Source organism: Ursus americanus, chromosome 14 (assembly GCF_024610735.1).
Source record: "Ursus americanus isolate L20-20 chromosome 14, mUrsAme1.1.p, whole genome shotgun sequence".
In the NCBI taxonomy this organism is placed as follows: domain Eukaryota; kingdom Metazoa; phylum Chordata; class Mammalia; order Carnivora; family Ursidae; genus Ursus; species Ursus americanus.
The window spans coordinates 42,532,879-42,546,570 of NC_142140.1; the positions used below are offsets into that span (position 1 = coordinate 42,532,879).

General features: G+C 49.5%; 1 protein-coding gene across 1 annotated transcript in view; it reads left to right on the top strand.

Moving 5' to 3' along the window:
• CDCP1 (CUB domain containing protein 1) overlaps nucleotides 1-13,692 on the top strand; it is a 56,382-nt gene that overhangs the window by 22,630 nt on the left and 20,060 nt on the right. Inside the window, exons 2-4 of the mRNA XM_045778552.2 lie at nucleotides 5,814-6,023; nucleotides 10,291-10,653; nucleotides 11,557-11,925. Of these exons, the coding sequence (XP_045634508.1) occupies nucleotides 5,814-6,023; nucleotides 10,291-10,653; nucleotides 11,557-11,925 (942 nt within the window). The remainder of the gene's footprint in view (nucleotides 1-5,813; nucleotides 6,024-10,290; nucleotides 10,654-11,556; nucleotides 11,926-13,692) is intronic.

The following is a 13,692-nucleotide window of genomic DNA, read 5'->3' on the forward strand; positions in this document are numbered from 1 at the left end:
CCGAGAAGCCGCTGGTGAGGCAGAAACTAGCGAAGGTGTCCTAATAAGGAGAGGTGCGGAAAGCAGAAGAGTGAAGAAGAGAGGTGTGACTCATGAGCGCCCGCTCGGGGCCTGGGAGCCCACGCGCTGTTTCCACGAGGCTTGGCTTGGATGTCTTTCCACCTGGAAGACCTCGAAATGACGCCAGAATCTGGAGCTGTGTCTGCGTTTCTGTGAACCTACATCATAGATCCTCTAAAATATGACACCAGAGAAATCCCAAGTTCCCGGGGAGGCAAAAGAAAGAGGTGCTGAAGGAGAAAACACCCAACCACTTTCTTTAAATTACAGTGCGTTTGTCAAGCACTCACATGCCCCGACCCGGTGTGGCATGGCCATGGGGGCGGCTGAGATTTATTCCAGGGCTGGGGTGCCCAGTTTCAAGGTCTGATGAATGATGGTGAGCGTAGAAGGGGGAAATGTGCGAGCAGCGTGTCGTTCTCAAACTCAGAGCATCTGTGATGAGTTACAAGTTCTTTTACCCAAGCAATGAGGGTCTCTCTGCTACTGAGCGGTAGAGCTGGGGGAAGGGGGATAGGGGGAGTCCAGAAGTCAGGCATGTTCATGGTTGGGTTATTAGCCTCTCACTCCCCATCTGCCCCCTCTGCTAATACATGCATCATTGAGGATGGGGCGGGATCGTCCTGTGGGTGATGTGTCGTCCTTGGCTGTGACCTCGGGAAACAGCCCATCATATAAATCGTCCCCTCCTGCTGCAAAGAGGGGGTGAGCTTTGGCTTTACTGCGCACGTGTTTCCTCTGGGCGATGAGCTGAGAAGCAGGTGGGGATTCTCTGGTCCTGGAGACTGAAGGAAAGCTACGAACCGTGGCTGGGCAGTGGAGTGTGCTAGGTTGGCCATCCGGGAACAGAACAAAGGAACATGGTGAGATGATAAAAGTATGCTCACCTGCAGTGAGCCATCGCTCCCTTTTAGCAGTTCATCTTCTTGGTTTGCAAAATGAGTTAGAATGAAAATCTGGGTTATTTTGACCCAAAATAAAAAACATACATAACGGGTAGCATTAGGGTTGGTGTGTTCAGTAGAGTTGGGATAATTGGCTTTCCATATGGGAAAAAATAGTAAAAGTGAATCCCTACCTCCCAGCACAGATGAAACCAAGTGTTTCCAATACAGATTCCCAGGTCCCATAGTAGGAGTCCTGGACCTTGGGACTTCATCATTCTTGAAGCCCTCCAGAGACCATTTAGAAACAGCGGTGCCTGGGTGGCTCAGTCAGTTGAGCGTCCAACTCTTTATTTCAGCTCAGGTCATGATCTCAGGGTCATGGGATCAAGCCCATGTGGGGCTCTGTGCTCAGCAGGGAATCTGCTTGGGATTCTCTCTCTCTCCCTCTGCACCTCCCCCTGCTCTCTCTCTCTCAAGTAAATAAATAAATCTTTAGAAAACAAAAAAACAAAAGAAACCCCTCATCTGGAGTATTAACTCCCTGGGGGCAGGGACGCCAATGATTTTTGTCATTCAATCATTTGCACCAGGTATGGTCCCCTAGAACATATTATGAACCCAGTGTTTATGGAATGAATACATGATTTTAAAGATTCTAAAAGGAAAAAAAAGATTTCTAAAAATGATCACCTATTTTCCTTTGGCTGTCATCAAGAATAGACTAGATTGTCATACACCCAGAATTTGTTGGGGGTACCCGACCTGCCTCCAAGCAGGAGGGAAAAGCTGAGCAGAGGCATCATGGCAAGATCAGCCTTGTTCCCGAAATCTAATTTAAAGATACCTGAAAATATTACACACACCATGAGAGAAACAAGGCCCACCCCGGAATGTTATTAAACCATATTTTAGCTATGGTCGTGACTACTCTTTGTTTCATTTATTAAGTGCCTGCTTTGTGTAGAAACACAACCTTCCTAACGAGTTTTTCCCTCTTGTTTGTTTATTAAGGCATAACTTACATATAATCAGCTTCACCCATTTTAAGCGTACAGTCTGATGAATTGTGGCATCTGTGCACAATGTGTAATCACCTCCACGGTCAAGATACAGAATGGTCCTCTGGTCCTGCAAAGGCTCCTCTGTCCCTGGTGCCTCCATTCCCTGCCCACACCTCCCACGGCAGGCTGCCGATCTGCATAGGGTCTAACACTTACTTAAAATAACAATCTTCGAGAGCACGGGGCTGAAGGCGGAGGCGAGGCTGGAAAGGCAGGCTCACACGTGGAAGGACATCATGGCACCCAGGGCGCCTGGGTGGCTCAGCGGGTTAAGCCTCTGCCTTTGGCTCAGATCATGATCCCAGAGTCCTGGGATTGAGTCCCGCATTGAGCTCCTTGCGCGGTGGGTACCCTGCTTCTCCCTCTGCCTGCCGCTCCCCCTGCTTGTGTTCTCTCTCTCTCTGACAAATAAATAAAATCTTAAAATAAATAAATAAATAAATAAAATAATCATCATCACTGTAGAGTAAGGAATTTTAAAATTCATTTTAACTTAGTTATTTTGAGAGAGCGCGTGTATGTGTGCACAGGGGAGGGTAGAGGGAAGGGGCAGAGGGAGGGAGAGAATCCCAAGCAGAATCCCCACTCACATGGAGCCTGATGCAGGCTCGATCTCCAGGCTCTGAGATCATGACGCGAGCTGAAATCAAGAGTCAGACATTTAGTTGACTGAGCCACTCAGGTGCCCGCCAGGTCAGGAATTTTTTTTTAAATGCTGTGGCCAACGGGTATAAACACAGACAGAGGAGCAATAAGAGTGGGGAAGACATTGGTACCCTAGCTAGCCGGGCTGCAGTCCTGAGACTGGATGCCACTTCCCTTGCCCATGAGTTAGCCCTGCTGGAGCCCCGGGGTTGGAGGCCATGGGGGAGCATGCCATGCCTTCTGAGACTGGGTGTTCCAAGAATTTTTTGCAAATAGCGTGGTTAAGACATTTTGATAATTGCAGAAAAAGAACATAAGGTTGACACATACTGCTTGGATATCAGTCTGACAACTGGGTTTCTGAACACGAATCTAGATTCATTTTAACCTGATGTCTTCAAGAACCCCTGGGCCTCCAGCTCTCTGTCTCTCTGAAGATTTTAAGTGGCTACACTGCTTGAAGATGAAGAATTGGAGTAAATAAGCTTCTGCCTTAGAGAGTGTTTTCTCTCTCGGAAGTTCTTAATTAAGAAGCTCCGAGCCTCTGGTTCCCACCGAGATGGATTAGCCCAAACTGAAATCCTGGAGTGGCGGTACGTCTGTGAGATACTTCCAAAGGCAGCCGAGGCAAGAATATGGAGATGAGAGTTTTCCCTGGAGCCCTTGAGAGGCTCATGACCGCTGCCTCCACCCAGGCACCAGGCACTGTCTAGATCCTGAGGCTCCCACTGAAAAAGGCAAGCAAATTCCTGCCACATTAAGGTAGGAAGGAGCTCCCATTCTGATCATGGGCAGCAAGAACGAATGAACAAGTAACACAGTGCTCTCAGTCAAAGACTAGAGCAGGGAGGGAGACAAAGCAGGAAGACTGGGGGTGGGAGGTGAGGGGAGCACTTTAGGGGGCTGCTCAGGGACTGCCACTGTGAGGAGATGACCTTCGAACCGACACTGGAATGACCAAAAGGACCCAGCTCTCTAGAAAAAGAGCGTTTTAGAAATTAGGACCAGCATGTGCAAAGGCCCTGGGGTGGGAAAGAGGTTATGGTGTGTTCTAGCAAGAAGGCAAAGGTGCCCTGAGCATGGTGACCAAAGCAGAGAGGGGTCCAAGCTGAAGTTGGAGAGATTAGGCCATTTTGCTCCAAAAATGCAAACCTAAGCTGTCTTGAAAGCCAAGTCGGGAAGGCAGCTGAGCTGGTGTCCCCGCATTCTGAGCCATGGGTCTGTGTCGCTGCTGGGCGGTCATTGGGAATGCTGACAGTTGCAAAGTCACTTCTTCCTTCCTCAGGTACTGATCATAGACAGGGAGCTGGCAGGAAATGTAGAATTATTCTAGCCCAACCCCCTCATGTTACAAGTGAGGGAACAGAGGCTCAAAGAGGGTAAAGGTCTTACTGATAAAATGGAGAAAATATTTGCAGTTCATTATCACAGACTGTGGGATCAATTTCCACTAGTATATAAAGCCTGGCCAGCCTAAAGCAGAGCAAACAAGGGGGGAGAGAGGGTCAAGAAGAGGTTGACAGAAGTCCCAACATATGATGGCACACAGCTTCGGGCCTGGGAAACGCAAGTGCGCTCATACCTTCCCGTCGGAGGGGAAATGCACAGAACTCATGCCGGCCTGCAGTTTTGATAAAATGAAAGCACATGGCTGGTCAAAAACTGGAAAAGACTCGAATGTTACTCAGCAGGTGCGTGGATAAATAAACCAGAGTTTATACAGACAATGGAATCTACTTAGCAGTAAAAAGATGGGGCGCCTGGGTAGCACAGTCGTTAAGTGTCTGCCTTCCGCTCAGGGCGTGATCCCAGCGTTCTGGGATCGAGCCCCACATCGGGCTCCTCTGCTGGGAGCCTGCTTCTTCCTCTCCCACTCCCCTGCTGTGTTCCCTCTCTCGCTGGCTGTCTCTCTGTCACATAAATAAATAAAATCTTTAAAAAAAAAAAAAAGAAAAGAAACACGTTACTAATCCCTTCAGGAACATGGGTTAAACTCAACAAACATGCGGGACAAAGAAACCAGGTACAAAAGAGAAGACCTGCAGGGTTCTGTTTATATGACAGTCTGGATCAGGCAACGGGTAGTTTTCTGGAAGCAGAAGCTGAGGTTGACTGTAAAGGCACATTAAAGGGACATTTAGGGGTGATGAAAGCTTTCAACATCTTGACTGTTGTGGCGGTCACATGTGATATACATTTGTTAAAACTCTTAAAATGTGTGGGCCCTTTTAAATGTATGTAAATTATTATCTCAGTAAAGTTGATTTAAAAAAATAAATTGTTGGGGCGCCTGGGTGGCTCAGTCGGTTAAGCGTCTGCCTTCGGCTCAGCTCATGATCTCAGGGTCCTGGGATCGAGTCCCGCATGGGGCTCCCTGCTCAGAGGGGAGTTAGCTTCTCCCTCCCCCTCTGCCTGCCCCTCCCCCTGCTCGTGCACGCACTCTCTCTCTCAAATAAATCTTTTTTTTTTTAAGATTGTATTTATTTATTTATTTGAGAGAGAGCACAAGTTGGGGGAGGAGCAGAGGGAGAGGGAGAAGCAGACTTCCTGCTGAGCAGAGAGCTGGAGGCAGGGCTCGATCCTGGGACTCTGGGATCATGACCTAAGCCGAAGGCAGATGCTCAACTGACCGAGCCACCCAGGCACCCCAATAAATAAAATCTTAAAAAAAAATTTTTTTTCCTAGCCTCCACTGTTGTATATATGTATATACTGGGCATGTGAGGCACTCAGGGCAGGGGACAGCAGCTCTTTGCAAACAAATACGTCCCTGGAGAGAGAGACAAGTCTCTGTACCTGGACTTTCGTTTACAGTCCTATTGAGAAGGGGTGTGGCAGTTTCTCTGATTGCTATTTCATCCTGCACAGATGGGGTATGAACACATATTGCTCAAAACATCTAGGCTGTGGTCTAGTGTTTTTAAGTTTTAGAAAAATTAATAAAGCAAACGAGACCCCATCAGCAACAGGCTACTTCTTTCCCGTTGGTAAGGACAGCACTATCATGTTACACCCCCCTCCCGCCGCCCTTCTCAGACCAGGAGGGAGGGCATGAAGGTGTCAAAGAGGGCATCCTTCCTGGACCAGCGGAGGGGACGGCAGCAAGTTTGGAGACCTAAATAAATCATCCTGCTCACTCCATTTTTCTTCCTTCTTCCAGAAGCTTTTGAGATTGCCCCACCGCACGGAAGTGGCATTACGGTTTTCATAAAGCCTGGGAGCCCAGCTCTGCCATCCAAGCTCTGTTACATCATCAATGCTAAAAGACATAAAACCTTGTTGACCATCCAATCTGGAGAAAAAGAGGTCTTCTCCTTCAGCTGCCACAACCCAGAGAATCACTTTGTCATTGAGATCCAGAAGAATATTGGTAAGTACACGCTCATGAATATTGGGCACCCTGCTTCTCTTTCCGGTGCTAAACCAGCTTCTAACGCTGAAACCACACTCTGTTTAGCTGCGATGGGGCTGTTCGTGGTTCTCACCTCTACATAGGTTACATTGTGGAACCTTCCAAAGAGCCCTATGAGACACTCACAGAGACAGCGACTTGCCTAAAGTAGCATAGCTTGTAAGTAACAGCAGGACAAGAACCCAGGTACCCTGGCTCCAGGCCCTGCCTGCCACCGCTGTGCCACACTGTTTCTTGACAGAGCTCCAGAGCTTCCTTCAGGTCTGGGGTGCTCCAGCGGATATGCTAAAAAAAAAAAAAGTTTTTAAACTAAAGGTTAAATTTTTTAAACTAAAACTTTAAAGCTAATTGAATTCAAATTTAAACTAATTTAATTTTAAGCTAAAACTTTGCCGACGAGGAGCAAAAAACAAGGGAGTCGGAAGACAAAGAAATTGGAGGGGTACCTAGTAGGTTGGCTCAGTCGGTGGAGTGCGCAGCTCTTGATCTCAGGGTTGTAGGGTTGAGTCCCACATTGGGTGTAGAAATTACTTTAAAAATCTGAAAGAGAAGAGAAGAGAAGAGAAGAGAAGAGAAGAGAAGAGAAGAGAAGAGAAGAGAAAGAAAAGAAAAAAGAAAGAAGGGGGGCACCTGGGTAGCGCAGTCGTTAAAGCGTCTGCCTTCGGCTCAGGGCGTGATCCCGGCGTTCCGGGATCGAGTCCCACATCGGGCTCCTCTGCTGGGAGCCTGCTTCTTCCTCTCCCACTCCCCCTGCTTGTGTTCCCTCTCTCGCTGGCTGTCTCTCTGTCACATAAATAAATAAAATCTTTAAAAAAAAAAAAAAGAAAAAAGAAAGAAGGAAGGAAGGAAGGAAGGAAGGAAGGAAGGAAGGAAGGAAGGAAGGAAGGGAAGGGAAAGGAAAGAAATTGGAAGGTTGAGGACGTAAGGGTAGAGAGGTGGGTCCAAGAGGCCCAGTGGGGAAAACAGCTTTGAGGCTGTGGGAGCTGGGTCTGGCTTCAAGCCTTAGGCTTCTGATCATGTGAGCTCTTCACGTGGCTTCATATGAGTCGCTTAACCGTTTTGTGACTTGGTTTTTTCTTCTGTAAAAGAAAAGTCATTGTACCAACCAACAGGGCTCTTTTGAGGGTGAAATAAACTAATGGACTAAAAATGTTTGACACACAAGGTAACAAACGGCTATTTGGGATTATTGTTATTCCTCATAATTTGAATTCGGGATAGGAGATTGACATATGATATAATCACCAAGCCGAAAGAATTAAACGTAGAATCTTTAAGGCGGGCACGCCAGCTAGGAACCTAGGTGTAGTAACAAGAAGGAGAACACTATTTGGGGTCCAATCAAAGCCATACTCAGAAAATCTCTTTTGTCTTTTATTGAAAATAAATGAATCAGGCAATAGATAAGCAAGAAAAGGGAGTAAAATGAACCTTAGGAAGAAGTTCAGAAAAACGAAAGGAGGGCGCCTAGGTGGCTCAGTCGGTTAAGCGTCTGCCTTTAGCTCAGGTCATGACTCCAGGGTCCTGGGATCGAGTCCTGCGTGAGGCTCCCTGCTCAGCGGGGAATCTGCTTCTCCCTCTCCCTCTGCTGCTTCCTCTGCTTGTGCTCTCTCTCTCTCTTTAGCTCTTGCTCTTAGCTCTTGCTCACTCTAAAATAAATAAAATCTTTTTAAAAAGAGAGAAATTAAAGTACTTATCAGCAGCTTTGAAACTACACCTAGTAACTAAAGCTGAGGCACTGTTCTCTATAAAGACTAATTAAATAGACAAATCTCTGACTAGTCCCCTGGAAGAAAAGAAAGCGAACATACGGAGATACAGCATTGAAAGGATAAGTGTTGACTGAATGACATTTACAGAGGTGACTTCTAAAATAGACGATGTACACCATTATGATAATAAGTGTGGGAATCTGAATAAAAGAAATCTTTTCCAGGGAAAATGTAATGAGCCAGATTGACTGCCAGAAAGTTAGGAGACCTGAATAAATAAATAACCAAGGAGGAAATTGGAAACCGTGTCCAAGATGAAGGAACGCAGGGTTCGGGTTAGTTAGACACGGTGTCCTAGAGGACCCTAGAAAACGTCAAAGAGAAGCTAAGTTCCTATATTTAAACCTTTCCAGAGGAGGGTTGGCAAATCTTTCCCGTAAAAGGCTGGGTAGTAAATACCTCAGATTGTCTCTGTCCCAAGCACTGAGCTCCGCTCTTACAAGATGGAATCAGCCTCAGACAGCAGGGAAACGTCTGGGCCATGATGTCTCACGTGTTTATGCTTGCTGGCGGGGATCGGACTGGACTGGGCCCGTGAGCTGTGATTTGCTGACCCCATTCTAGAGCACGGAAGGAGGCAATCCCTATGGCCCTGGGTACATTGGAGGTGTGGCTGGAAAGCCCTGGAAGGGGTAGCTCTTTTTTTTTTTTTTTAAAGATTTTATTCAATTGAGAGAGAGCGAGAACACGATCGAGGGGAAGGGCAGAGGGAGAGGGAGAAGCAGACTCCCTGTTGAGCAGGGAGCCCAATGCAGGGCTCAATCCCAGGACCCCCGAGTCATGACCTGAGCTAAAGGCAGACACTCAACCGACTGAGCCACCCAGGTGCCCCAGAGGTGGCTTGATATAATGAAGTTTCCTTGAGCTCCTAAAAACAGGCCCTATCTTTACCCACACACAGAAAGTCTAATTTTAGCCACCTTCCTCACCTTATCATCTCACTCTGTCTCGTGGGTTAGGCAGCACGATGTGTTGGCAAGAACTCAGGTGGACCAAACACAGCTTGGACGTTCGTCCTGGGATTGCGTATGCTGCAAACACACTTGTCACCCAGACTCCAGGACCGCCTTGCCAAATTGAGAGCTCGGGCAGGAATGACCTGGGAGGTCCTGGCCAGCTGGGAAATTCTCCCGTGATCCCACTTTGCGCTGGCAGTCCTTTCAGACCCCGCACTGGAGCAGCACTAGGGGTGGGAAGATTTCCTGTTCCAGTGGCCAGAAGCCCCCGCACCGTTCAGATTGCCTGCACGGGACACAACCAAGTCTCCCTGTTCTGTCTGCCTTCTGTCCCTTCTTCTGCAGGCTCATTTCCTCCTTGAAAGAGCAACGTTTCTTGCTTTGCTTTAAAAGACATAGGAGGGGCGCCTGGGTGGCTCAGTCGTTAAGTGTCTGCCTTCGGCTCAGGTTATGATCCCAGGGCCCTGGGATTGAGCTCTGCATCGGGCTCCCTGCTCAGCGGGGAGCCTGCTTCTCCCTCTCCCACTCCCCCTGCTTGTGTTCCCTCTCTCGCTGTGTCTTTCTCTATCCAATAAACAAATCAAATCTTTAAAAATAAAATAAAATAAAATAAAAATAAAAGACTTAGGAAACGAAAGGCACCAAAGCCTGTCATTAGCTGTTAGCCTTAAAAAAAAAAAAAAAAAAAGAAAAGTTCAACTGCACTGCTCATAAAACAGCGGCATGACAGCCCCGAGGCAAAATGATAACTGTGCCTCGGGATTCCAGGCGTACAGGGGGTTGTAAGTTCAGAGTACTCGGTACATTGATGAGTCCGTCGATGGGAAAACCAGTCTTAAAAGGCGGAGCTCGGCACCGTGCCTTCGCAATTGTGAAACCGTGACTGTTTCAGACCCAAGGGTACGTGGGGTATCCCACAGCCTGGGTTCCATGGCAAGGGGCCTCCGTCCGGCTTACTAAGGCTGGAAAACACGGTAGTTAGGAGGCGTCTTGCATCTGGTTCTCTGGAAGCAGAGCCTGACACAGGAATCTTTCAGTCATTTGTCCAGAGGGTGCCCTCGAAACAAGGAAGCCGTGAGAAAATAGAGCCAAGGGAGGAAGTAAGCAGAGGTGTGGTTTTAGCTGACGTGTAGCCACAGGCCGATGCGGGCCTATAAGTGACAGCGCCAGGTTGTCGCTTGAAGCGAGGTCAGGCTTGTTCGCCCCTGCCTTGGGGAGCAGTGATTGGCTGTGGGCTGCTACCCACCGTGGGAGGGCAGGACGTGCAGTTCGACCCTTCAGGCTCTCTGGCCCAAGGGGGCTCCCCCGCCAGCCGAGGCACTTCCCCAGAGAAGAGTGAGCTCTTGGCCACCGACACTGACACGGCCCAGAGATCGTGCCTCTGCCTGGGGGAGCGGGGCAGGGGGGCAGGGGCAGCATCTGCTCCAGGGGTCAGGAGAGGCCAGGAGTGGCCTGGTAGCGTTCGTGACCAAGCTTGCTTTTGTGACTGTGTTTCAGACTGCATGTCAGGCCCCTGTCCATTTGGGGAGGTCCATCTTCAGCCCCCAGCATCGGCGCTGCCCACCCTCAACAGAACCTTCATCTGGGACGTCAAAGCTCACAAGAGCATTGGTCTAGAGCTGCAGTTCTCCATCCCTCGCCTGAGGCAGATCGGGCCTGGGGAGAGCTGTCCAGACGGAGTCACTCACTCCATCACCGGCCGCATTGATGCCACCGCGGTCAAGATCGGGACCTTCTGCAGCAACGGCACCGTGTCCCGCATCAAAATGCAAGAAGGGGTGAAAATGGCCTTACACCTGCCCTGGTTCCACAACCGCAACGTCTCCGGCTTCAGCATCGCAAACCGGTCTTCCATAAAACGTGAGCATGCCCCTCCATCCCCAGGAAACCTGCAAGCCCCGCCCCCTGCTCTAGGTCAGAACCGGGCAGATGTGTGCACTGTTGTTTGATTCAACCTGAATACCTCGAAGGAAGATCCCACGCTTGCGGAAGTGGTGTGGATCTCCTGGTGTGAGCCCACCCTTTTCTAGTAAACAAACTGTGTGGCCACCCTCTTTCCTCGGTTCTCTGGGCCCGTAAGGTTTGTTTTCAGAACCTGAAGTGGCATTGGCTCCACAGACCTCCCTTGATGACCCCGTTGCTGAGTTCTTTGTCCCGTCTTCCAGCCCTTTCACGTTTCCGGTAATTGTATCCTTGGTGTGCCAGAGCCGGTTCACACCTGTTCGTGACAGCTGAAGTTTGAATGTTCAGGCATTTTGGGGGCTGATGCCAAACAGAGCCATTCATAGAAATACATGATGTAAACTTATAAAGTAAATTCGTTTAGAAACAAAGGTACTAGAGGCTCAGAACTCAACACTTCCTCATTATTTCACGACATTTCACTGTCATCTGTGCTCTTGAGGTTATTGGGGTCGATGGTACCTCTGTGGGTACATACAGCGGGGAGCTACTGCCCGTCTGCTCCGAACTCCGCATCCATATCTTGTTGGCGGCTTGGAATCAGCCGTGGTAGGAGTATTTACAACAAGGAAATGGGCAGGCGTTACAGATTAGGGCTTTGTTTTCCCCCCGGCTGGGTCGGTCATTCAGCATTTAGTCACTCACCACTGATGTATGCGTATCCGGGAAAAGACCGCATGCAGAGCTCAGGACCTGAGTGTCGCTGTCACGGCTTCCTAACCCTGCTCCCTCCCAGGCATGGACAGCCGTGACGGTCTAATCGCCTCCTGTTCTTTCTCGTTGGGGTCCTCTGCCCAACAGGACTGTGCATCATCGAATCTGTGTTTGAGGGTGAAGGCTCGGCAACTCTGATGTCTGCCAACTACCCAGATGGCTTCCCCGAGGACGAGCTCATGACGTGGCAGTTTGTCATTCCCCCGCACCTGCGGGCGAGCGTCTCCTTCCTTCGTTTCAACGTCTCCAACTGCGAGAAGAAGGAGGAGCGGGTCGAGTACTACATCCCGGGCTCCACCACCAACCCCGAGGTGTTCAGGCTGGAGGACAAGCAGCCCGGGAACATGGCTGGGAACTTCAACCTGTCTCTGCAGGGCTGTGACCAAGATGCCCAAAATCCAGGGATCCTCCGGCTGCAGTTTCAAGTTTTGGTCCAGCGTCCACAAAATGAAAGCAGTAAGTGAGCCCCATTTTCCTTTCCCCTCCCCCTCCGGCTCCTTCTTTCCTTCCTGGATAGTCTGCTTGGCGTGAGGTTCCCTTCCTATTTCTTATCTGTGGCTCCCGGAGCACTTGGACTCTGGACCCTATAAGAGTTTCGGGAAGTGCGTTGCCAGGCGGTGAGACAGGCTCATTGGTGAGCGCCTGGCATGCTGCTCCACTCCAACACCGTAAGGAGCAGAGGCAAACTTGCATTCAGGCTGTGGTTTTTAACAAAAGTGTTGGAAGGCTTCTTTCTTTTCTTCTCTTCTTTTTTTTTTTTTTTAAGATTTTATTTATTCATTTGACAGAGATAGAGACAGCCAGCGAGAGAGGGAACACAAGCAGGGGGAGTGGGAGAGGAAGAAGCAGGCTCATAGCGGAGGAGCCTGATGTGGGGCTCGATCCCAGAATGCTGGGATCACGCCCTGAGCTGAAGGCAGACGCTTAACCGCTGTGCCACCCAGGCGCCCCTCTTCTCTTTTCTTTCTTTCTTCCTTCTTTTCTTTTTTTTCTTTCTTTTTCTCTCTCTCACTTCCTTCCTTTCTTTTTTTTAGAGAGAGAGCATGAGCAGTGAGGGGAGGGGCAGAGGGAAAGAAAGAATCTTAAGCAGATTCCACGCCCAGCGCAGAGACTGACGCGGGGCCCCATCTCACCACCCTGAGATCATGACCTGAGCCAAAATCAAAAGTTGGGCTCTTAGCTGACTGAGCCACCCAGGCATCCCCAGAAGGTTACTTTCTAGATCACATGTCTTGACCCTCAGGGTGAACCAGAATGGCACCAGCACCGTCAGCAGTGATAATGATAATGAACCCTGTTTAATTGGCCAAGTGCCCCATACCATGCACACACTCCATGCCAAGCCCTGACCTAAGCACGCCACTTAGCCTCAGCTAACCCTTATTACAGCCCTACGGGGAGGCAGGAATTATCCTCAATTACTGGTGAAAAACCAGGATGTTCAGAGAGCATTTGGAACTAGCCCCGCGTCACGTAGCTTGTCAGGAGCAGAGCAAGCTCAGAACCCAGAGCCTGTGCTCTGGACCATTCTGAACCCCAGGTGGGTTGGTGAGAACGAGGTTCTGAGATGCCATGAATCCAGAGAAGGTGAGTCAGGGCCAGGACTAGGGCAAAGTGCCCAGCATGCAACGTGGAAGGAGGCACCCCCTCTGAGGCTTTGCTGTTCTGGAGACGCTCACCCTCAGGGTCGTGTAAATACAAGATCAGCCCCTGAGGGCGAGCGCCTCCTTGAACTTTGCTCCGTGGGGAGCAGTGTGGATCTTGAAATCAAAGGTACAAGACAAGTTCAGAGGGGCTGTTCCTGGATCCCGTCTCTCTGCTGGAGTCTGAAGGAACAAGTGTGTGACAAGTGGTCTTGAGCCGGTGACATGGGCTCAGAGTGTGTTCTGTCTCGAGGACGGAGTCTCAGCCTTGTTTTCCTTAGTATTTACTTCCAGGAAGTAGGCGGAGCCAGGCAGAAATGGTTAAGTGGAAACAGGAGACGTTTATTTCATAGAGCCGATAAACATCTGGAAAGCGACAGTGTGGGACCCGCCGGAGGGGTTGCCCGGCTGCCTCGGGAATACCTTCTGGGTTTTTCCGGAAGCTGCAGCCCCAGGTAACCTAAGACAACGCCTTTTGATTTACAATAACCGTGTAGAAGGCGTCACTCTGTGTGTGTGTGTGTGTGTGTGTGTGTGTGTGTGTGTGTGTGTGTGTCCGCTGACACATTTTTGTGATTCC